The sequence below is a fragment of the Sceloporus occidentalis genome, unplaced genomic scaffold, assembly GCF_023333645.1.
Source record: "Sceloporus occidentalis isolate IW3139 unplaced genomic scaffold, rSceOcc1.0.p SCAF_2, whole genome shotgun sequence".
Lineage (NCBI taxonomy): Eukaryota > Metazoa > Chordata > Lepidosauria > Squamata > Phrynosomatidae > Sceloporus > Sceloporus occidentalis.
The window spans coordinates 121823132-121848988 of NW_028316982.1; the positions used below are offsets into that span (position 1 = coordinate 121823132).

Sequence of the window (25857 nt, forward strand, 5' to 3'; positions counted from 1 at the left end):
TCACAGCAATTACTAAAATATCTAGACATAAACTTTCAGTCTATGGATGTGTGGGAAGTGGCCCAGTAGTACACAGAGACCCTAAGTGAGCAGGACACAGAATATTCTCTGGTATGAAGTACTGGTGGCTTCAATGCACATTTAATTTTCAAATTATAAAAAGTAATATGAAAAGTTGTATCAATTTGGTTCATTAGAGAGATGGCAAGCTGATTCTTGCCTAAAGGAAACCAGGAGAGGACTGATCAATAATTCTGAACAATAACTGTAGACAGGCATGAAGTGTTTTTGAAAACAATGCAGCTACAGAACAATTCTATAAGGACATGAATGAAAACAAAATAGGAAGATCTAGTGAACGTATTCATAGGTTATCTTGCATTTAACACTGCTTAGGGAAGACTAAACTAGTTTTAGTTTAGTAATCAATATGTAGTACATCCATGGTAATGGCGTATCATCTAAAGGCTGAATATTATAAAACTACAAGTGACTCACACTGTAAAAGCGATCACTTTTAACAACTACATGATACACCTCTTTATGACTATCTACTGTTTGACACTTTACATCCTACAAGGTGAGTGCAAATAGTCTGTGTATTCTTGTTATATAACACAGTCTTGCAGATACCCAGAAATAGGGGAACTTACTATATTTAAAACATTGGAAATACTGCACGGGGTGGTGTTTTTTTATACAAATGCATTTTTATTTTGTTTGAACAGAACAAAGATTGAAAATATTAGCATATAGAACAAAATTCTGGTTTATAAACAAAGGTATTTAGTGGCAAAATGCTCCTAACCAACATTCAAGTTTACTTCATCTTAGGCCTGATGGACAAGAGTGTTCAGGAAAGCGTAAATTGCATAAGGTGTAGAGGATATTAACTTCCATAGACAATCTTTCAGCATATCAGACATTCTGAAGAAATATCCAAGGCAAATATGATTCAAAGCTTTCCTTCAAACATTCCTTTACAAATAAAACAGTCTTTGGTATAAACCATCATGTAATTAAAGGCATCAGTAATATTGCATTAATACAAAGTCAAGCTATTAAATGGTGGTGACTTTAAAAGCTCACAATGAAAGGCTGAATTGATAAAGACATTCCAGAAGAGCTGAAAGGCCTCTAGACTAGAAGTGGCCCTCCAGATGTTACTGGACTCCAGATGTTACTGCATCTCTCACCATTGGCTTATCATTCAAAGATATAGCCATGTTAGTCTGCAGAATCAGTAGAGATCTTGTCACATCTTTGAGACTAACTGAAAGAAAGAAGTTGGCAGCATGAGCTTTCGTAGACTAAGTTTATGAAAGCTCATGCTGCCAACTTCTTTCTTTCAGTTAGTCTCAGAGGTGCTGCAAGATCTCTCTACATGCATTGGGTAATATGTTTAGGGCTAATGAGTAGCAGCCCACCAACATTTGGTTAGCCATATCTGTCCTACCCTGCTCTGGAATTTCCCCTTCCTACTGAATTCATATAAACCAAAGGGCAAGGCATCCAAGCTAAGGCTCAGATATTCCCTTTCATATTCTGGTTGTGGCTATTTACTGCTAGATATGAAATAACAATTTTGAGTACCATGCTGTTAACAATCCTAGGCACAAGTAGTCAAAAAAGGAACAAGCAAGCTGCTTGTTCTTGGCAGTTGGAAAAAGTAGTATTAGAAAGTAAATTTCTGTCTTTTGACTTTCTATTTTAAATTGCACCAGGAAAAAGACACAGCGGTGAAGTGTAAAAAAATGTAACAGGTAAACCAATGCTACAGGCCATCCATCAGCTTAGAGGGCATGTGCATAGATTGACCTGAACATGAATTGTTGCATGATAGCATAGTGATACTGCAGCTTCAATACTTCATTTCTTAGTAAATCAAAAGCAAAATTAAAGACTTGTGCAGGAGCATGTGTGCAAGACAAATGTGCTCCTTCCTTAGTGTCAATACAGCTTGTGTGGGAGATAAACTTCTGGTGCCCTAAATTTTTTGCTCTGTGCAAATGCAAAAGCCAACTATTTGTTGGCTAATCCTAAAATTTGCTAAAATAAGGCCATGCTATTTTAGCATTAAACAATCTTCCAAATTCCAGTATTCCTACCATGATTGACAGAAATTCAGCCAGCCAGCAGGGATTGAATTTATGTAGCACAATACCAAGGTGTGCAAAGCATGTGTTCAGTACTGTATATGAATTGTGTGAAGCCTGAAGTGAAAAATATTTCTCGTACACCACGGGAAACGTTCTATATCGTACCTCCAATGTCTCCCCCTGTGGTTACCAGCTGGAAGAAATCATGAGTCAAACATGAAATGTGAAATTTCAGAAACAAATTTCTTGAGCAGGAACAATCAGAAGGACAGAGGACAAGCAAGGGACAATCTGACTTATTGAAAGAAGCTGAGCATTCAGAAAATCTCTGTTCTTCAGCAAAATGAGGTCTGGAGGAATGCTCTGCGCTCTCTTCCCTAGCCCCTAGCAAATAAATAGTCTGAACAATCATGACCCATCAATTTCATTACCACAGAGGTACTGAACTGATTTGGTAGCTGTGGAAAATTTATTCCCTAGTGTTGATGTTTTAAGGATTGCTTATTCAGCAGGAAAAATGCATAGCAGCTGCTTTTGAGCAGAGCCCTTCTTCCCCCTACCATAGGAAAGATTTTGGAAATTAGCAACACATTTTTAGAAAAGGGAGTGGAAAACAAATTCTGGTCTACATTTGTTTTCTGATTGTCCCTCACAATTAACAGCTAAGCAAATCAAGAGTGTCCCAGTGTTTCAATCCATGCTAAAGTGAAATCCTCATATATTGCCTCATAGAAACCACTGGAATATACAGTGCATAATGGGGGCAGGGCTGAGATTATAGTGTTCATGGAAACCCAGATATAAAAACCCCTCAGAAGCAAGAGAGATAAAACAAGTAGTCATTTTGGACACTATGGTGATGTTAGATAGCAAAGGTAGCTCAACACACTGTTAAAAGCCCTTAAAAATGGGCCTTCTGGAAGCTAGGTTTAACCTTTGCAGCACCTTTTTGGCTGTTTACAAAATTCTTTTTGCTTCACAAATTATGTATGTATGTAAGTAAGTAAGTAAAAAAAAAAAAAGACAATGCTTTGAGGAGGAGCAGTTCTCTACTGGTACCAAGGTGTTTTCCTGACCCAGCGTAGAGTGAACCCAGCATCTGTTCTAATCTTAATAGAGGCAGCCTCCGCTTCTCGAACCGTCTCCTTGACAGACTGCATGAGGTTCTGGGCATTGTGAACCAACATCTCAGTGGCCTGCAAAACAGAGACAGATTGAAGAAAGAGCTGCATTAACATGTATTTTGGGAAGACCATCACTGTCCTTTTCAGATGACATGCCACTTAACTGAAGAGTTGTCTTTGCTCATATCCAGGATGAAGCACAACAAACAAGAAGGCCCAATTGCAGCAGGCCCTTTCCAATTCCTCAGCATTCACCATGAGGCACAGAAGCAACAGCACTAGTAGAAACACAACCTTCTACTAAGCAACCTAATTTGAATGCAGGTGCTTCAATAGCATCAATTCAAGTCTGCCAAGGAGGGTCAAAGCAATCTCAAAATTACCATTTCAAACTATCCACCTCGCCCAAAGGTGTTCACTAAGCAACCCTTCATTAGGGATTTTATTTTTGAAAGATTTCATAGGGATTTTCCACTTGCTTGAATTGAATTTTCCCTTTAGCCTCCCCATGCTGTCCAGTATGCACAAAAAGACTGCAAATTAAAATAGCCTGACTTTCCCCCAGCTACTTAAAACACATGTGGGCCTGACTCCTATTTCTAATCAATGAGATTTATCTGCTTGTTGACTCAGCATTAAACAACTGACTGAACAGATCTATTGTAGTTGGGACTAACTGGATGTCAGCCACTGAGCTTGGTTTCTTCTGATGAAAGTGGCTGTGCAAATGGATGTTCATCACTACTGTTGTATGTTGATAAATGAATGCCAAGCTGTGGTATTTCAGTAGCATTTTGCTGCCTGGGTATACACACATATATGTTAACACTAGAGAAGAACAACATGTAACCAGAAGAAGATGAGCAAAGATGATCCTGGAAAGTAGCAGCTATAAAAATCAATCTGTTCTCCTAATTTTTGATGTACCTTAGATTTTGCCCATGCATGCAGTGAACCAGTTGCAGTTGTGAGTAATGATGCTAGTTGTTCACATCCAACAGAAAGTAATGCATGGTGGGAGACACCTGTCTGCACTGGGTGGTTCATCTTCTGTTCTTACCTCTCTTCACCTAACTCTGTACTAATATTTTGCCCATCTAGTTGCTCTATATTTTGAAGGAGTGCAAATGTGTGTGAGGAGATGTCTGCTAAATCAAAACTGGGGCTCATTTGTTCCAACATCCTACATCCTAAAGTAGGCAGCTGGGTGCTTCAGAGGAGCCCCATAACTGAGCCATGCCATACCAGCCCACTCCTTTGACTCCTGCCCTAGGAACTGGAATATAGAGGCACACTGCCCCTGAAAATATGCTCAGCTGACATGGACACATCCATGACAGATCTCTTCGAAAAACAAGTCTAATGCCCTTTAAACGCCCATGGTCATCACAGCATCCTTCCCCCCAGTGTACAGTAAATCTGACAGGCTCATTTAAAAAGGGCTTAGTATAACCATTAACAGCAGCAGAAAAGGAACAGGTGCACTAAATAACTAGGAAAAGTATCCTTATTTTTCATTCAAGAATAATCAATGAAAGAGGTAAGTTGTTCAGTTTGCCTGTTCACAAGTGCTTTTTATTTTACCCACCAGAGGGTGCCAGTGAATGGTTAAATTCCCTTAAATAACTGATCTTACCCAGGTCTGCCTTAATATAGTAAAGGATGATGGATTGTGGCATATCACGCAGCAAAAGCGCACACACACTTTTCTCATTGTTTTTACTCTCAAATGGCAGCATGCTCGCAATCCTAGCTCTCAAACAAGGTTGAGTTCAGACCAGGGATAGAGATCATGTGCCTCCTACAGATGTTGCTGATCTACTTATTCTGGCCATCCGTGCCCATTGGCCATTCTGGCTGATGGGAGCGTCAAGAAGCCCAAAAACACTGAACACAGTTACCTCCTATCTGCTACAGTGATATGCTTTATTAACTTTTTGGTCTGTGATATTCTCATTTCACTCCCCCCACTCCCAAAAATACACTTTTAAAAATAGATACAGTCAACACAAACAGAGGCCCTTACAGATAAGCACAATTGTTAGCTAGTCTTTAGATACGGGGCAGAAACCAGAGAAGTAATTCCACTTTTTAACGAAGAAGGACTCTGCTCCTAAGAGAGGTAATTTCACCATTATGCAAACTCCTAAGATAACAACTTCCACATTCTATAAGAGACAACATTATTTGCCTATGCATTGGTCAGTGTCAAGTTTGAAGCATACTGCCATATCCGTGCCAGTCAGGCAAGTGTATTTATTACCTGTTCTGACTCCTCATCGCTGATATTAGTCCGGCCCAGCATGGTTGCTTTAACAGTCGAGAGGATTTTGAGTTGGGTACTGATAGTTGGGATTCGCTCACAAACCTATATGAAGATAAAATTTCAAAACTGCTCAAAGCATCTGCTAGGTTTCATTTATAAAAAAAACTTACACCACTGCTTTTGGACACATTATCCTCCAAGGCATTTTTAAAAATTGTAAAGTGACAAGCATAAATGTAGAGGTAAATTTTGAGGCCAAAGAAAAACAGTAAGAAATACTGTATTCCTACCTTATTTTGTTTCATTTAGGGACATGAAATTTATTACAATTAACAGTGTTGGGCACAAAATCATTCTATTTAAGGTATTAAATGTATAGTTTATTCAGAATATGATTACAAATTGAATCTGCTATTATTTTCATTCTATCTATCTATCTATCTATCTATCTATCTATCTATCTATCTGGAAATGGAGCTACAAGGTGCTGAACTATAAGGATGACCTGAACTTTAAGGAATCTCTTTGGTCTTGCCAGTTTGAGAAGCAGGCAAAACAAACAAAAAACAATTAGACATTAAAGCAACATTATTAAATCAGAAAATTATTGTGTCTCCACTAGGTCCCCATGGTGTAAAGGAGACAAAATGCACTCATTCTCTTAAAAAATCTGGGAAAAGGAAACCAAGACCAGGAAATGAAATGATATTCTACATAATCTGACATAAAAATCCTCATTCACCATTTTAGAAAGGATTTTGAGACTGTAAATAGATGAACACTTATATTTTAGTCATCATTTTCAAAGTATTCACAATCCCTTTTTCTAGGGGGGAAAAAGGACCCGGAAAAAAGGTTCCCCCCCCCCCCCAAGTTTGTTGTGTTTTTCCCCAGGCCTTCACATTGCTACATCTTCTCACAGGCTTTTCCCACGCCAAACCTTCATCACAAACTCCCCTCTGGAGACCCAGAGGTGAAGGGGAAACTACTTTGCCTTCACCACTTCTCTAACTGAAATGTGGTACTGAACAACCACACTCGGCAAAGCTCTGTTATCAATCAACTTTTCCCGCAACCCATTTTATTCTGAATTGTGCTCTAACCTATAGCAGTAAAGCCTGAGGCCCAGAATGCCCACAATACTCAATAGTCTGTAATCTCATTTCTGTAGGGAAAAAAGGGAAATAAAAAGACTTAGCTTTTTGGCTGGAATTAAAATATCACACAGGAGTAGAATGAGGATTGCTAAAACTGGGAGGCAAACAGGACTGCCATGTAATGTGGTCAAGTGACAGGCAGCCAAGAGGGGAAAAAGTGGTTGCTAAGTCTAGACGCCGACATAGAATTATGCTGGCTGTTACAGGACTGAAGTCTCACAACCAATGAGGGCCAAACAGTGAAGAGCAGGTAAACTTTCCATACTGATTTCCACAAGCCAACTCACTCTTTGGCTGCAGGTTTCTAGCCTACAAATACCTCCAGATGGCTTTCCTCAGCTTCAAGCAGCTATAAAACTCCAGTCCAAAGGAATATCTCACATGCATTGTGATGCAATTTAAAGCAGATCAATACCATGAAATTTCAGGAATAATTATCACTAAAAATGGATCAGCATGGACCCATTACACACTCAGAGCATGCGCACACGCACACACTCTCCAGGCATAGCTCACTGCTCCTACCTGCAAAAGATTTGTTCTAATTCGCTTGTCAGTGCACTGCTTTGCCACCTCCTTCGCCAGCCGTGTAACTTCATCTGAAGCTTTTGCGATATCCTTGGCACACTGGATGAGGGCCCGTTTGTTCCCACTGCCACCTCTTACCAAGCGTGACATCTCAGCCATCAAAAGGGCCATCCGCTTGGCAGCTGCAATGATATCATTGCCCTGGAAGAGAAAAAGAGGCACCATAAAAGCTTGGGACCAAAGCATCACCCATACTAACTTGTCAGCAAGCCCTCATTAAGGGAAAGCAAAGAAGAGACATTTTGTGCAGTGCAGTTGCTACTCCACAAAGAGCACTGAAGATCGTTGCACAAGGGCCAGTTGTGAAATATCTTCCCTCCCAAATCTCAGTGAAATCAAGCTTTGGCCAGAAGGAAAAAAAATGTTGTGGACACACAGCATGTTAGTTTGGACTTTTTTGCTGAAGTGAAAGCGACTAAGTTCAGACATTGTCACTTTTACTAGTTAGGAATATATTTGTTTAAAACCATGGTGCAAGACAATGACTGAAATTTAAAGCATCCAACTGCAATGGTGAATGTTTTTAATGTCCAAAATGTGGATGAACTTGGGGCATCCAAACTGGATAAAAAGTGGTCAGTTTATGCAGTCAATCTAGATAAGAAGGAAGATTTCTCAGAAGGTGGGGCATAGCATGCCTTTAATGCATTAATCATTTTGATTCACTAGACTTTTAAATAGATGAGTTGATTAAAGAGCATCTTTTTAAAAATTTTAGTAAATGATGTTTTAAAAATATAGGCAGAGGCCTTCTTACATAATTCATCCCCACCTTTACAGAGAAGCTAATGCTGCTTTGGAGATGGTGCCTGAAACAATACAGGCATGCATTCACTAAAAAACATTTTTTTCATAATCATTTTTTCCTTGTATACAAACATGTGTAGATTGAATCCTAGTTAATCATTATAAAACTATTTCTTTCACCAGGTAACAGTCTTATTAGAATGAACACCTTTCCTTCTCTGTGAATACAACTAATTTTTCTATTAGAAAAAAAGGCATGAATTATATTCAGATGTAATGACCAAGGTTAATGAAGCTGCCTTGCTTAAAATAAACCATAGTTAAGATTAACTAAAGTTTGCCATATTCAAACAAGATGCCAAACTGTGGTCCAAGTGAAGCTTCCCAATGTTCTCCTTGCAGCAATGCTGGAAGAGGAGGGAAGAACTCAAGACCAAGTTGCACTATGGCCTGTTCATATCACAATAAACCATGGTTTATCTTGACATCCAAAGGCAGTAATTAAATTAAGATTTTAATTTGTAATCCACTCTTTATCAGCTATTGTTCTGAAAAAGAAGCAAGAGAGGAGAAATTTGTGGCATCTTTAAGGCTTAAAGATACCACAAGACATATTTTCCCCCATCTTTTGTTTACCTAAATATATTGTTTCTGTGAAAGATATTTGGAAAGTTGCTTCTCTGGTTAACAAGGGACAATTTAAACTGGTATATTTTGGGGGGAAGGTCTGTATGCACATACAGAAACATAATTGTACCAGTGATCCTTGTTGCTCAGTGGGACCAAATGAAGAATCTTCTCTCCACTGTATTTCCCAGCACTGAGTACAATTTACATAAGGATTACTAGAAGAAGAAATGGAAAGATGGCTCCCTGTTTCTTCCCTAAAGAGCTTAACTTGGGGCCCATACAGACAAGACAAAATAAAGCTGCTTCAGGTCACTTTGGAGGTATGCTGTTTAAATGACACACACATCTTAAGAGGCCAGAAGCTATGCCAAAGCTGCACTCCAGTCCTTAGGACTGGAATGTGGCATTGGCACAGCTTCCAGCCTCTTAGGATGTGTGTGTCATTTAAACAGCATACCTCCAAAGGGACCTGAAGCAGCTTTATTTTGGCTTTTCTGTATAGGCCCTTGGATTATTATTTTTTTACCTCAGGACCACAACCAGTAAAGGAGTGATCTGTATAAAATTGGTATGGCATTTTGCAAAGGTGGCAGAGATGTCAGGTAATGCTGGAACATCTTTAGGGGACTGTGGGGCTGTGCACTCCCACTGAAATCAAAATATGATACCTGTAAGGACACTCAAATCAGTATAATTCACTATTAGGTTTTTAACCAATGAACTGTGTATTTGGTGTAAAGGGCTGAGTTAGTGCAATACAGTGACCTAGGCTGCTGAAAGCAGAAAGAATGCCTAGCGACTATTTTTTTGCATGCAGAAAGTAGCTGTGTTGCATGCACACAGTGTCTGTGTAAACAAAGAGTCACACACTATGATACTTGTGGTCCTTATGGATATCCCTCCAGGCTTTACTTCTATTCAATTCTGACAGGTCTGATTTGAGGACCATCTCCTTGATCCAATGAGTCTTCACATATCCATGTAACTGGTACCCAAAAATTATTTGTGCAGACATTTGTATAATTGTAATATATGCATGTGCAAACAAGCATGTACCACCATACATATTGTATAACCTCACCCCAAGAACACAAGCCAGGATGATGAACATATGTTTACTGCTATGCATGGTGCTAAGCAACTCTAAGTGCAGTTTGCCAGTTCCCGTGGGCAACAAAGACCAGGTCATGCACCTTCTCAACAGATTCCTACAAAGGAGCAAGCCAAATTAGAAGGTTAAAACAGAGGCAACACAACATAAGGTGTCAGCAACTGCAATGTGAGTGCCATTAAATGGGAGGAGTAGGGGTGGGAGGAGAGGAGTACTGAGAAAGATCTGGTCCAAGAGGACCAGTCCAGCAGGCTGTTCTCATGCACAAGCACCATTAAAATGGAGAAGGAGCTTTTCCACTCATTTTACTGGAGCCTGGCTATGAGATCCTTGCACTGGAAGGTGCAGCATTATAACCCGTACACTGTGAAATCTCATTTGTATTTCGTGCTGGGTCATTAGAATGTTTTAAGCTGACCCAAATGACAAGTACTGACTGGAAAGAAAGAAAGAAAGAAAGAAAGAAAGAAAGAAAGAAAGAAAGAAATTTGCTTATAATTTTCCACCCACATATCTAATTCTTAATAACTGAACAACCACACACACACACACACTTACTCCTTGCAACATGCTAATTCCAAAAGCGTAAAAGTGATCCTAGTGGCTTCGCAAACTAACTTCTTGTGTTTAGTGCTAGTAAGCCTACTTCTGGGAGACACAAGTCAGAGTACTCCACTAGTTATAGTGACTCCACTCCCACTGTCTGCAGCAAAGTCTGAACTTAGCAACGAACACCTTCAGCACAGCTTCTCAACAAAAATCCTCTGACGACAGCCACATTTTTATAATTCAGCCAAGTGCAATACAGCGGATCCAACTCCTCGGCACCACTGCCATACAAAAGCCATTCCTTGACCATACAATGTTTTAGTGAAAGCCATAGATTAAAAAAAAGAAGAAGAAAACAGCACAATGATGCGTGTTAAATGATTTCGGAGAATGACAACAACGACTCCCTTACAATCTGGAAGTCACTGAGAGACTGTGAACTATGGCTTCACAGGTAGTCAGCTATTTTTCATTCATTTATTTTATCTTTCCTTTTCAATAGCCATTGCCATGAAGAGACAGGTAAGGCAAAGGACAACAGGAAAAGAAAGCCTTATTACGAAGGAGAGGAAAGAAGGAAGTTGTGAGCCAAATTAAGCTTTAGCCTGGCTATCAGCAGGCCTAATAAAACTTGTGAAGCCACTCTCAATCCTCAACAATGAAATGCAGACAAACTTGTATTCATTCCAATTCAAAAAGAAAAGAAAAAAGAAAAGAAAAGAAAAAGAAATTGGGACCCGGCAAGGATCAAGAGTGATGCAAATGTGTCAACGTTCCAAAATGGCTGGATGCAATGCGGATCAGTCGCCGGGAGAAAGGGAGGAAGTACCTTACTAGACCATTTGGTGGCTTCCCGGTGCAGAGACTGAGCAGCGGCCAGAATGGGCTGGTTAACAGGTTGGTTGGTTGGCATTAACAGCAGCTCAGGCTCGTAATCATCTTCAATGTCAGAGGGGAGAGTGAATTCAACATCTGCTTCCTCTTCCTCCTCCTCCTCCTGATCTACATCTACACCAGCCTCAGGGGCTTCCTTAACCTCATCAGTCACATCGGGCTTTGCAGGATGAAGGGGAGGATGAAGAAACAGGGACAGTTAGTATAAGAAGCAGGATCTTGTCAAAGTGCAAGAACGGAGCTGGTTTAGTAAAATCTTCATTTTACTTGACAACAGAAGGAATGGAAGAGGAGAGACACAACTCCAGGGGGAACGGATTTGAAAATCTACAAAGCCTTCAGGGACAAAAGCAACATGTTTGAGGAAACACAATGACAGATACTTTTCCATTTGAGCCATTTGTAAGTGTCTTATATTTCACCACAACATTCTTTTCTGGCAAGACAATAGCACCAGTGGGACAAAAAAAACAAAAACAAAGCAAGCGCAACACAGAAGAGATTACTTAGGGGAGCAAGATGAGAGTTCCAATGATGTGGACTGAATGCTAAAATAATGGTCAGGGGGCAAAGGTGTCAGACACCACTTTCTGTGCCCTCAAGAGATGTAAAGGTCAAGGAATCCTAGCCAAAAGACAAAGAGAGATGGCTGGGTCAAGCAGGTTGTGGGCATTATCAAGGGCAAGATAGATCTGAGCCGTGGGGCACATTTTGGTAGAAATCTCCCCCACTGAAACTGTGCTAAAATGAATTGGAGCATGGCACTAGAGCTTGTAATTAAGGCTCTCTCTTATGTAAAAGAACACCTCTTCTTTTTCATGAGACTTATACAGGAAAACTTACTAGCAAATTGTACCCCACGTTCATTAATGCGCAGTGAAGGAAGAAGGGATGGGACAAATATATTGTCCGAACTCTCCACCTCAGGAACTAAAATGGTTTTCTCCAACCACTGAAAAGACAATTATTAAGAGCAAAACACAATGCAGAAGACAAAGCAAGAAAACCAAACAAAACAATGGATTATGGAAGTAACAGGACAGGCCACGTATTAGACATTAGCACACATTAATCGTTAGACAGAAAGAGATGTTAGCAACACACAACAAGCCAATCAGAATGTTTCGGTTAGCCGAAAATTAATAAGATGGAGCCAGATTGTTTTGCCACAATGTTGTTCTATAAAAATCCAAATAAGGATTTTAAATCATTTGCTTCGGTATTCTAGGTCACAACCTCCGAGATGGAAGGATCTAAAAACAGAATAGCTCAGCATTATCTTAGCCAAACTTCACCGTACAAATCCATTTCAGAAAGAAAAGGAAGTATGGGCAAATGTCACCTTTATCAAGAACATATGGGAGCAACCCAGAGCAACACAACTGCTAAATTTTATTTTCCTCTGGGCTGCCACTGTTCTTGCACAAGCTTCCTTTGAATGCTTCTCAGCTCCTTCTTCCCAAGTTGTGGCCTCAGGTGTTAACTCTGTGTTTTTTAATTGCTCAGTTTATGCAATTATGCTTGTATGCTCCCACATAAATTTGGTAGAGCTTGAGGTTCATCTCTTCCTGCTATCTTGGGTAAACAAAGAAGTGAAATGAAGTTTGATGGCTATGCCTGCGATGAGGTCTAGATTATCAAGTCCTTCTGTCGGTCAACCTGACATTCATGTTGAAAGATATAAAGCAATTATAGAAAGGAAGAGTCACTCCCAACGTGATCACTTCACTGCTGTTTCCTTATCCTAAAACAAACTTGGGAAAAACCTGTGTGGAAAAAAGTAGTCTGCAAAGGAAGATGTATGAATTTGCTCAACAGTTAGAAATCTCTTTCTAGGGTCATTAAATGTATCTGTAACAAACAATAGTTCAAAGTACTACATAATTAAACTACACTCTATCTATTCCATAACTAAAGGCAATTGCATTAATATACAGTTTCATTTGCTACTTTTCTAAGCGGCTTAGTAGAGACTTATGAGCAACTTTGCATTGTATACACTTTTCAGACAGCGCTGATCTAATGATATAGTTATTTCCAAGTCATTCCTCTTTATCTGAGAATTTACAGCAGCCAACCATAATTTTATCTACTAGCAAAGATGAAAACAGGATTGGGAAGAAAATTTCAGAAGGAAGCAAGGGAATCAACTCACTGTCCATTGAAGACCTCAGAAAGAAAAGAAAAAATAAATTTGAAGAGCATTAAGAAGGGAGAAAATATTAATTTGCACAAAATAAGATGGATCACCTACTGCAACTCTCCTTTTTCATTATGGCTTGGTTTTTGCAGATACAGAATCACGGCCAGTGGCAGCCTTCTACAATACACTGGAAAGTAGGCTCAGACTGCAGGAGGCACTTCAAGACCAGGCATTTTCCCTTAGGTTCCATAAGTAATCTTGCCCCTAATTCATTCTACCAACCCCCAAAAATTTCCTATGGTGGCTATACTTGAATGGGGTACTTAAATATTAGTTCCCCTGAGTAGAATTTATGACCAACATTACATTACATTACAAATTCACAGATGGGAGAGAGATTGGGGCGTCGGGGGTATTAGAGGACGACAAAGGATGGCCTACTTTGGGCTTTGGACCCATCCACCAAAAATGTCAGGTTCACACACTAACAACATGTATTCCTTAACATAATTTCCCACCCCTACCTAGAATGCCATTCCAGTGCTGCTCTAGGCAAACATTTCTATGGTTTGGCCATACATGCCCCTGGCTTGCTGCCACCCAAACACGGAGCTTGGCATCTAGAGCAACATAGGAATAACCTTCAGTGCCTCTATGCTTTTGTGGTTGGGTCACACCCTCCTGCCAGCTTTCCTGGTTTTGTCACTGCAGAGGCAGAAGAACAAATGTTCTACACAGCTGCACAGAGAAATGCCGTATGCCCCAAAACAACAAAAACCAAATTCTTGGACACCACTTCATTAACTTTAATAATTTCTGAAGCACCACCACATGTGTTACTGTAAAATTCCCTCTCTTAAATTAATTAAGCCTTTGCAGTTTCTCCCTTTACTTGGTTTCAGATGCACTTTCTCCCACAAATTTCTACTGTCTTCTCTTTAGTTTTCCCCTAGGTCTTCATTTATATCACTTCTGCATTACGAATTGTTACATGGTTAAGCACATCAACAATTTAAACATTTGGAACCCAAATCTGATTATTGTGACCCAAGAAGACCCCATTTAGACTCATTAAAGATTTCTCTCAAGCCCCAGAACCCCCTCCCAATCTTCAATTTTGCAGGGGCAATTTTTCACCTGAAATGCAAGAAAATCACCTACAAATATGGCAATTTGGCACTTCCACCACCTCAGAACCCAACATTCCCCATATTTTTTTCAACCCCGAAAACCAGGCATGAATCATTGTTATGTCCAATGTGCTGTGACAAGCTGATGCAGCTCACAAGGGATGAGGCATCGTGGAAAAGATTAGCCCCTACCCTCCAGGCAGTTGCCAACCTCTGGTTCAAACTGTACCATTAGTATTACAAAAACAAAATAAAAACAACAAAAAGTGCCAGAAACACACACACACCCTGATGAAAGGAAGTCTAGTAATCCATAATCATGATGATGCTGAAAACAGTATTTTAAATACCCAGGATTAATAACTGCAATTCTTCCTTCAACCCACCAAAACACAGGACCTATTATTAAATTGCCCCAATAATAAATAAGGTGACACTCCATATTGAATCAATAAATGATTCCAATAAATAACAAAAACCTCCAATTTTCAACTGTCAAGTTTGCCAAGCTGGTTCCCTTCCCTTACTTTTATTTTAGATCTAATAGTTTTATCCCATATTTTCATTATCTTTCTATCAATAGATGGGGGTTGTCATAGCTCATTTCCAGTGACTAATAAAGTTGATTGACACCTATCCAAATGCTACTTGAAGCCACATATCTTCACAGACCCACAGGAAGATGGTGGCATGTAGCAGATCTGTGGCGTTTTTGTAATACCATTCCCCACTCCAGCCAGCACTTTGATGTTTGTATGCTTTTGTTTGTCTCCCCATTGCCAACAAATGCATATGTCAAAAACATAATCCTACAAGTGAAAAAAGTATAATCACATTGTTCTGTATCTCTTACTGTGCAACAGCAAACACAAATGAATTGCAGCTGTCCATAGTCAACAAATATAATTGTGAAGTCCTGCTCATTCTGTTCTCATCTCAGAAGAAGGAAAACGGAATTGTAGATAGCTTAGCCTGTCTTTCAAATAATAAGGAATACTTCTATACAATGCTAAATCCTCATCACTGATGAGCTGAATTTGAACCTGATTTATCCAGTTAAATAAGGCCAAAAATACATTAAAAAGATATGGTCACAGGTTGTGGAATGAGCAAGGGATTGCGGATGATTCCTGACTATAAGTGATATTTTATTGTTTGAACTGGTTACAAGATACAGCTTTGGGTTAACCAGAGAAGTAGCAATTGATGAATAAACTACCTTGCTGGACCATTTTCTTACCTTGCTGGACCACTTTCTGGCTTCATCATGTAGCTGCCTGGCAGCCATCATCATGGGCTGGTTAAGCACCTCACCAGCCTTCTGTTCTGGGAATTCTTCATCCTTCTCTTCTGGAGGTGGTGGTCTGGGGGGAGGAACCTCACCCTCTGGCAGAGGTGGCTTTGGAGGAGCAAACTCATCAGTGAGCTGAGAAAGAAAAGAAATGGCTTTCATCACACCAGCACAGCTTTATATAAACATTACCAAGTTCTTTATCAACCCACACAGTAGGAATTCTCACTGTGTTGGGCCCATTTTCCAAATCAAATGACTCACTGGTGTAACATTTGGCAAGAAAATGAAATCTAAAATACTTGCTTTAGAACATTATTTACTGTACTAAAACTAATTATGTTTGTTTTATTTTAATTAGCATCTGCTGGAGAAATTTTCATTATTTCTACTGCCATTGAGAAGGAACTCATCTTCTGAATGACCAATAACAGAAAGAATGAGGGACAAAATTTGATGGTCAAATTCAGAAATTAGCAGGCCAGATCATCCCTCGATCTATCAAATTGGGTCCTGAGTTCAACTGGCAGTGCTCACTAGAGTAGACTCACTTAATTGTTGAACAGTGAGTCAACACATAGGGAAAGCCTGTTGTTTCAATGGATCCACTCTAGTCAGAACTATAAGGAGGGTTCAGGCAACCCATGGATCTAAAAGCCCATAATTCCATGTCATTCTTCCACTGTGATCATCAACAAGATTGTCTGGAATCTCTGAACTCACTCACCCATAAGTCAATTGATCAAGTATTGTTCTGCTTACAACAGATATCTGAGAACCACACTGATGAATCCTATGAAAACTCAGAATGGTCAATGTGTGTTTTGCCACAATGGCAACTGGACAAGTCTAAACTTTGACTCAGCAGCTGCTAAAGAAATTAGATTGTACAGAACTCTACAGGCCAGAAGCCTGCTCTCAATTATATATAAAGGATCAGAACACTGTATGAGATTAAACTGGTTTCAGATTAAATGGCAGTGCCTCTCATAACTGATCTACACGAACAAAAATTAGCCCAGGAAAATTGTTACTGTAGTCTCTGCTTCAACACCTTACAAAACTGTCTTCCTGTTGTGACAGTGCAGCACTTACATGGAGTTGCTCAAGATCAGGTGGTGGAGGAGGGAAATCAGGTTCTTGGGGCTGAAAGGCTTCTCGAACTTTGGCAACTGCTCCAAGAATCTTGTATCCAGAATCTAAGAAGTTCTTCTGCAAACCTGGAAGAAAGGGAGGGGAAAAAAGACACCCATGTTTTGTTGGTGTTGAAGCACTTTTCAGTGGTCTGAGAAGGTTAAAATAAAATCTTTTTTAATTTTTAAAAAGGACAAACCATCACACAAATCATTTGTCAATGTAAAAAAAAAAGTGTGGGCACAGACTATGGAGTGTAATCACCTTCAGTCATTCTCTGTGTCACTCTAACTCTCTGCTCTTCATTCTAACTTACCACTAAGTGAGAGAAAATAGAACCTTAAACAGCAATTTAATTTCATGTTTACCAGGATCAGATATGTTGCCTGCCACAGCTTTTGCATCCATCACCATTGGTGAGATGGTTTTGCTCAAGTCATCAGAGGCAGCTTTAACTGCTTCACGGAATTTGGGATCCTCTGAGTTTTCAACTTCTTTCTTTGCCACTAACAAAATCCGGTTGGCTCGCCGGGCAATGCTGGTCGCTCCTGCAACCAGCATCTGTGGTTGAATATTGGCCATTGCCACTTTGCATTTGTCCAGGTCTTTCTTAATGGCTTCCTCGGAGGCATCCAGCAGAGATTTGGTATCAATTGCTTCATCCACCAGGCCTGGAGAAAGAAGTTATGTCATTATGTACATGGCAATGGGAACACGATGCCTGAAATAAAGCACTACCTTAAATATACTTAACATTCTATGTTGTTAAATGCCGGGGTGTTTGGAATTTTGCTACCTTGGCTAGCTAAATCCTGTCTGGGAACAAAGTGCCAAAATTTAATTTTGAAGATTTTCAGCAACTCTCATTTATCATTCATCTCTTGCCACCAGAGGGCACCCAAATCCACAAACTCTACTAAATATTCAAATATCCATGTGGTGGCATATCACTATTAATTTCCAGCTTTCCAGACAGCAAATCAGTGCTAAGAAAGGATGACTTGTCCAAGACTAAAATGGGTTCTGAGCTTAAATACATTATTTCTATTGAATATCCAAGCATTCAGCTTTACTGGATAAACCTGGGTTGAGAAAGAGAAAAATATCTCTGTATGTGCTCTTCCCATGTCATGCAGAACTTTTTATCTCCCCAGCATGTCCCCTCTCATTCCTTTTCTTTCTAAGTTAAACAGACTCATAAATTCTATTTTTTCCTCATAGAGAAGCTGTTGTTCCAGTCTCTTGATCATTCCAGTTATCTACATCTCTTCCAGCCCTACAATATTCTTTTTCAGGTGTGATAACTTGGGACCTTTTCACACTACACAACTATGGTATTATGATTCAATTTTAACTGCCATGGCTAAATCCAATGGAATCTTGGGCCTTGTAGTTTGGGGTTGCACCAGAGAAGCTTTCTGGCTGATAATTTTAAATGCTGTTCTTTAACCCCCCATTCCCAGGATGCCAACATGATGGAATCAAGGCAGTTAAAGTGGAATCATAGTGCTACAGTATAACTGTGTAGTGTGAAAGGGTCCCAGAAATATATACAGTATTCCAAGCTTGGTTTCACCTGTTATTTACTTATTTGTTTGTTTATAATTTGGATTTGTATAAGCACTAGCACTTTCATGTTTTGTTCCTTTTCTAATTGTCTTTTACTGATAACACATTCTAGGTTGACATTTTTAAACTAAGCTATCCACCACAACCCCAGGATTTATTTCTTAAGAGTGTATCCACACTGCAGAAATAAAACAGTTTGACATGGCTGTGAAGGCGTTGCTCTGCTTGGAACAGTTTGACACAACGGCTATGACTCTATCCTACAGAAATCTGGGACTGGTAGTTTGGTGAGGCATCAGACAAGGCGGAATACCTCACCAAACTATAAATCCTAGGATTCCACAGAATGGAGCTGTGACAGTTAAAGCTGTGTCAAACTTTTTTCTGCTGTATGGCAGGTCTCTTAGTCAATCACCACAAACTCAGATCCCATCTGTATATATGTGAAGTTGTGATCTTTTGTCCCAGAAATATACTGTACTTACAGTGAATCACCATTGCCATCTCAAAGCTCATTACAGTGGTACCCCGGGTTACGAAATTAATTCGTTCCGCCGCCGCTTTCGTAACCCGGAAACTTTCGCTAGCCGAAAAGCCCATAGGCGCTAATAGCGAAAGCCGCGATTTCGTGTGAAATCGCGCCGAAAAGCACCAAAAATTTTCTTCGTAACCCGGAATAACCTTCGTAACCCGGAAACATTTAATTACATTGATTTTTTTCGTAACCCGGAAATTTCGTAAGGCGGCGCATTCGTATCCCGGGGTACCACTGTATTTCAGATTAGAGAGGTCTTTTTTGGTCATCCTTCTCCACTAGCTATACTTGTTCCGACTTACTTAAATAATTTGGAATTGTCAGCAAATGTGGCCGCCTCACTTCTTATCCTTAATTCCTTATTGTTTCTAAGGGATAATCCCTAATAAATATTCTTACAGCAAAACACTATCACGAGAACATATCATTTATTCCTACTCTTGGCTTTCTGTAAACAGCATCTATCCAATCACTCTGTCAATATACTTATTACTTTCAAAAAGTAAGCAAACCTAGACATTCCTCTCTCCCTTTTTCTTTCAGGGTCCATTCAAATACATGACATAGTCATTGTCAATCATTTGGCTACCTAATTTACAACAGCACTCCCATTTTACCTGTCATTTTTTCCACATTATCAATCCACTGGTTCTTCATGGTCTCAAAGTGCTCATAAGCAGCTTGATTTCCAGGATTCCTTAGGAGGATACGTGCAGCAGATACTACCTGTCAATATAAAGACAGCACATAAGATGGCAATACTGCTCCATGGGAATGCCGAACAAGTGTCTTGGAATCTACAGCATTTTTCTCTCCTGATAAGCTGGAAGTTAAGTATCTCACTGGGAACAAATAGTAGGCTGTGGATTTCCAACTACAAGAAGAATTATACTGCCTGAGAACATTTTAAAATATTCACTATTTCCAAATCTTCTTGTACAACTTCTGCTTGTGCCTTAGATTAGATCAGAAGAATCTGACAAGACAAATGTGATGTCTGCTTTTCAGTGCAGCTACTTTGATTTTACAGGGGGCCATTCTCTGCCCTGATACTTGCCATGGACCACAACAACCCCAAATTAAAAAGAGAGAGAGACCACTCATCTTTCTATAAAAATCCTATTAGGGGTGTATTTAGGGAGGGAAAGGGGAGGCTGCACCTTGAATTAAAGGATAATCACCACTTATGGGAATTCAGCTATTGAGACTCAGCTGCCCTTTTCATAGTTACACATCTCAGGATAGCAAAGTTGGCATACAATTGAATGCAATGTTCATTTTCTCAGCTTCAGACTTATGTTCCCTCTCTCTCCTAACTGATTTCAAAGGTAATTTTATTCTCAAGCTTTCCCTCTCTTTCACATCAATACAGTGGGTTTTCTCACTCACTTTGTGTTTCAGCTGAAAGCTACCATATATGGATGTACATTTAATATGACGGAAATTCCCCAATGAGCTTGAACAATAGTTACTAGAGAAAAATTCTAGCAATGACAATTAGCTACAATAGTTTAATATAACCTCAAAACAAAGCCAGAGTTTGAAAATACTATTATTATTTTATACTACAGCTCCCAGAATGCCCAAGCCAGTATGTCCAGAGGCCATGCTGCCTAGGTAATTCCAGAAATTATAGTCCAAAAAGTAACTTCTTGTTATTGTTGTGGTGTGCCTTCAAGTCATTTCCAACTTATGGTAACCCCATCACGGAGTTTTCGTCACAAGATTTGTTCAGAGGAGGTTTGCCATTGCCTTCCCCTGAGGCTGAGAGCACATGACTTGCCCAAGGTCACTCAGTGGGTTTCATGGCCAAGCTGGGAATCGAACCCTGGTCTCCAGAGTCATAGTGCTAATTTAAAGGCAGTATACCATATGTCAAGGAAACACACTGTTTTTTTTTCTTTACTAAAAAGTAATGTTTCCAGGATATGCTTAAAGGCTGCCTACCTCAAACACAAAGGAAGGACCCTGCCTTCATCCCCTGTGTGTGTGCTTTCTAGAAGCATCTGACTCTGACTTAAGTAGATGGACCTATGTTCACATTGAGAAAGGCCATTTTCAAGTCAGAACTGAATTATTGTCCTCCTATTTTCCCTCAGGAAGGATCAGAGATTAACTGTGGCTGAAAACAGAGCTAACCCACAAGACAATTGATGTAGATTTATGTATTTGTGACGCTGAAAGACAGTGAGACCTGAGGCGTGAGTTCTCTCGCTGACTTCACAGTCGCTTGTATGCCTTCCACAGTGCTTTTGTTGGCTGTTCCAACTGCAGCTGCCTTATCAGCAGTAGCACCAAGCCTTGCAGCATGGTTTTCAAAGTTGGCTGCCCGTTCCTCAAACACCTGAAGGTTAAAATATCATTATCATTATCAGCAGCATCACCACCACCACCACCACCATTATTATTATTATTATTATTATTATTATTGCAATTATTAACAAGGAATGATACATTTAGAATTCTTTGGAGATTTATCAACCTGAACTATAATGGCTGCAAATACAAAGCTCCCTGTAGCAACTTAAAACACCAAGAAGTTTAGTATGACACAAATTCATCATGCAATACCTTCCAGCAAATTAAGTTCACATATTCATTTACCAATCTTCTAGAACAAGGTCTGTAAAAGAATTAAGGAATCAAGCAGTATACATACATGTGAACCAGGTCCAAGTCTGGCTAGTCATGTGAATTCTGGAACATGAGCAAATGTGTACATAATTTTCCCACACAGAAACTACCAGTTCAGTGTATAGAGAAAGCTTTGGTTTCTATATCTTCACTGGGTTCACTGGCTTGCCCAGCCTTAGCCCTTTTTTGTGCCTCTTCCCCATTTGTCTGACCCCATCTTGCCCATTTGCACCATTAAGCTTGCTTGTCCTTCTTTTAGTTGCTGATGTTCCTGAGCAACAGAAGTTCATAGGGCACTAGAGCAGCATTGAAAGGGAAAGCCCTTCCACTTGAGGCTGTAGGTGTGCTTTTGAACCTGGGAGACAGACAGCTGAGAAGGACAAGAAGGGAGAAAGTCCAAATCACACAGTGTGTTAAACTGCTAAGAATATCTCCAAATTTTATTCCAGTCTGGATGAGCGCCATACTTCCTCCTGAGCATGGAGCAAGGGCCTTCTCTCCAACTTTGTGCTGCTCTTCCAAGGTATAGAGAGCATCTCCAAAGCTCATCATTTCATCACAGACAATCATAGAATCTTAGAATCATAGAATCGTAGAGTTGGAAGAGACCACTAGGGCCATCCAGTCCAAACCCCTGCCATGCAGGAAATCCAAATCAAAGCATCCCTGACAGATGGCCATCCAGCCTCTGTTTAAAGACCTCCAAGGAAGGAGACTCTATCACCTTCCGAGGAAGTGCATTCCACTGTCGAACAGCCCTTACTGTCAGGAAGTTCCTCCTAATGTTCAGGTGGAATCTCTTATCCTGTAACTTGCATCCATTGTTCCAGGTCCTGTTCTCTGGAGCAGCAGAAAACAAGCTTGCTCCCTCCTCAATATGACATCCTTTCAAATATTTAAACAGGGCTATCATATCACCTCTTAACCTTCTTTTCTCCAGACTAAACATCCCCAGCTCCCTAAGTCGTTCCTCATAGGGCATGGTTTCCAGACCCTTCACCATTTTTGTCTCCCTCCTTTGGACACGCTCCAGTTTCTCAATGTCCTTTCTGAATTGTGGCGCCCAGAACTGGACACAATATTCTAGGTGGGGCCTGACCAAAGCAGAATACAGTGGCACTATTACTTCTCTTGATCTAGACACTATACTTCTATTGATGCAGCCTAAAATAGCATTGGCCTTTTTAGCTGCCACATCACACTGTTCACTCATGTTCAACTTGTGGTCTACTTGGACTCCTAGATCCCTTTCGCACGTAGTTTCATTCAGCCAGGTGTCACCCATCCTATATCTGTGCATTTTATTTTTCCGCCCTAAGTGCAATACCTTACATTTCTCTGTGTTGAATTTCATTTTGTTAGCTTTGGCCCAGCTTTCTAGTCTATTCAGGTCATTTTGAATCTTGATCCTGTCCTCTGGGGTATTAGCTATTCCCCCTAATTTGGTGTCATCTGCAAATTTGATAAGTATGCTCCCAATTCTGTCATCCAAGTCATTGATAAAGATGTTGAATAGCACTGGGCCCAGGACAGAGCCCTGTGGGACCCCACTGGTCACTTCTCTCCAGGATGAAAAGGAGCCATTGTTGAGCACCCTTTGGGTTCGGCCGGTCAACCAATTACAGATCCATTTAACAGTTCCTTTGTCTAGCCCACATTTTACAAGCTTGTTTGCAAGAATGTCATGGGAAACCTTGTCAAAGGCCTTACTGAAATCAAGATATACTATATCCACAGCATTCCCTTCATCTAACAAGATGGTCATTTTATCAAAGAAAGAGATTAGATTTGTCTGGCATGACTTCTTTCTCTGAAACCCATGTTGACTTTTTGTGATTATGGCATTGCTTTCTAGATGTTCACAGACTCTCTGTTTAATTATCTGCTCCAGAATCTTTCCTAGAACTGATGTCAGACTAACTGGACGATAATTGTTGGGATCCTCTTTTTTCCCCTTTTTGAAGATGGGGATAACGTTTGCCCTTCGCCAGTCTGCTGGGGATCTCTCCTGTTCTCCAGGAGTTTTCAAATATGATTGCCAATGGCTCCAATATTACTTTTGCCAGTTCCTTTAATACCCTTGGATGGAGTTCATCTGGTCCCGGAGACTTAAATTCATTTAGATTAACAAGGTGTTCCTCTACTATCTCTTTACTTATTCTGTGCTGAAATTCCCCTATTCTGTCCTCTGCTCCATTATCCTCAGGTTGAGCACCCTTTGCCTTTTCTGAGAAGACTGAGGCAAAGAAGGTGTTGAGTAATTCTGCCTTTTCTCTATCTCCTGTTAGCATTTTGCCATCTTCTCCACGCAGTGGCCCTACCGTTTCCTTCTTCTTCCTCTTGCTGCGGACATATCCAAAAAAGCCCTTTTTATTGTTCTTAACCTCTCTAGCAAGCCTGAGTTCATTCTGCGCTTTAGCTTTTCTGACTTTACCCCTACACATGCCTGCTATTTCTTTGAATTCCTTTTTCGTGATTTCCCCCTTTTTCCATTTCTTATACATGTTCCATTTCAAACTTAGCTCGGTTGAAAGTTCCTTAGTCATCCATCCTGGTTTCTTGAGACACCTCCCGTTTTTCTTTCTCACTGGAACTGTTTGAAATTGTGCCTTCAGTATTTCCCTTTTGAGAAAGTCCCATCCATCCTGAACTCCTTTATCTTTTAGTATTTCTGACCATGGAATCGCCCTCAATACTTCTCTAAGTTTACTGAAATCCGCTCTCCTAAAGTCTAGGATGCGTGTCTGACTCTGCCTGGCTTCTCCTTTCCACTGTATTACAAACTCCAGGAGAACATGGTCACTTCCACCTAATGATCCCACCACTTGCACCCCATTAACCAAGTCATCCTTGTTGGTTAGGATCAGATCTAAAATAGCTGACCCCCTTGTTGCCTCTTCCACCTTTTGGACCATGAAATTGTCTTCCAGGCAAGTGAGGAATTTGCTAGACCTTGAGGATTTTGCTGAGTTTGACTTCCAGCAAATATCAGGATAGTTGAAATCGCCCATCACTACTACATCTCTCTTTTCTGACTGTGTGGTCATCTGTTCTAGAAAGATATCATCCAATTCCTCAGTCTGACTTGGGGGTCTGTAGTAGACTCCCACCGTAACACCCTTGTTGTTTCCCTCCCCTTTGATTCTTATCCCCATCCATCCATCAACCTTTATTAGATTCTTATCCAGATGCTCTCCACCTGGCTTCCATGATTGATGTCCAGGATCTCTTCACTGGTGTAAATATCTCTGACATATAGTGCTATTCCTCCTCCTTTCCTGTTTGGCCTATTTCTCTTAATAAGGTTATACCCCTCTATTTCCACATTCCAATCATGAGACTCATCCCACCAGGTTTCAGTGATGCCTATTATATCATATTTGCTTTGTTGTACTAGAAGTTCGAGTTCATCTTGCTTATTTCCCATGCTGTGACAAGATATAACCACTCCTTGGCAATTGCACATTTTGGCACACTGGCTACATATGACTTGTTTTAGCCTGAGTTATAAACTGATTATCACAGATAATACCAAGTAAGTGGAACAACGTTTAAAATGTGCCCACATGTTATTTCTGCTGAGGTTAAAAAATGTAAGCCTATACTGCTAATCAGCACTTCCTAAGTTCTTGATTCTTTCACTAATTTGGCCTACACAGCCTGTTAAGATGGGTGTGGGTTCCCATAACATACTGGAATACATGTCAGATGGGTCAAAATAACAACACAAATGAAATGTTGTTTGTGGCTGAATACAGGAGGATACCGACATGGACTCACCTCATCCCTGTTGGGTGCATCGGGAGGTGCAGTGGCTGCTACTGCCAACAGTTTGATTGGAGTTGTTGTGTCACTAAACACATCAGATACTTCCTGGGTCATTGCTTCTTGCATTCTTGATTTAAGATCCTTAGCAGAAATTTAGAAATCCTCATCAAAATAAAGACATTAATTCAGCATTACAAAACCAGGTGCAGAAACAGAAAAAAACGGATCTGGATGTAGACAACCCAACTTTGAAACATGTTTAAACACAAAGCTGAAGTTACAGAACAAAAGTAAGAAGCAGTTTTAAGATGCAGAAAGCAGAATCTGCCCAACATTGGACATTGGTATGGTGTGTGAGCAGAACAAACACTTTTGCTGTGAAGTTATTGTTATCTTCATTCTCTGCCCCATCTAGCTGCCTCTATAGAAATGAGATGATGAACTAAAGAAGGCTACAAAACATATTGGCCATATAGCAAAATACAATA

General features: G+C 40.1%; 1 protein-coding gene across 2 annotated transcripts in view; it reads right to left on the bottom strand.

Annotated features, from left to right (window-relative positions):
- Nucleotides 1–688: 688 nt before the first annotated feature.
- The window catches only part of VCL (vinculin), a 101544-nt gene continuing 76375 nt past the window's right edge, over nucleotides 689–25857 (bottom strand). The window contains exons 13-22 of one of the 2 annotated variants that reach the window (XM_089510760.1): nucleotides 25382–25510; nucleotides 21162–21311; nucleotides 19585–19693; nucleotides 17232–17534; nucleotides 16825–16949; nucleotides 15679–15864; nucleotides 11101–11325; nucleotides 7172–7375; nucleotides 5487–5591; nucleotides 689–3295 (exon numbers count right to left, since the gene is read on the bottom strand). In XM_089510760.1, the coding sequence (XP_089366886.1) occupies nucleotides 3149–3295; nucleotides 5487–5591; nucleotides 7172–7375; nucleotides 11101–11325; nucleotides 15679–15864; nucleotides 16825–16949; nucleotides 17232–17534; nucleotides 19585–19693; nucleotides 21162–21311; nucleotides 25382–25510 (1683 nt within the window). In that variant the 3' untranslated portion in view covers nucleotides 689–3148. The remainder of the gene's footprint in view (nucleotides 3296–5486; nucleotides 5592–7171; nucleotides 7376–11100; nucleotides 11326–15678; nucleotides 15865–16824; nucleotides 16950–17231; nucleotides 17535–19584; nucleotides 19694–21161; nucleotides 21312–25381; nucleotides 25511–25857) is intronic. The other variant, XM_089510761.1, reaches the window with a different exon arrangement.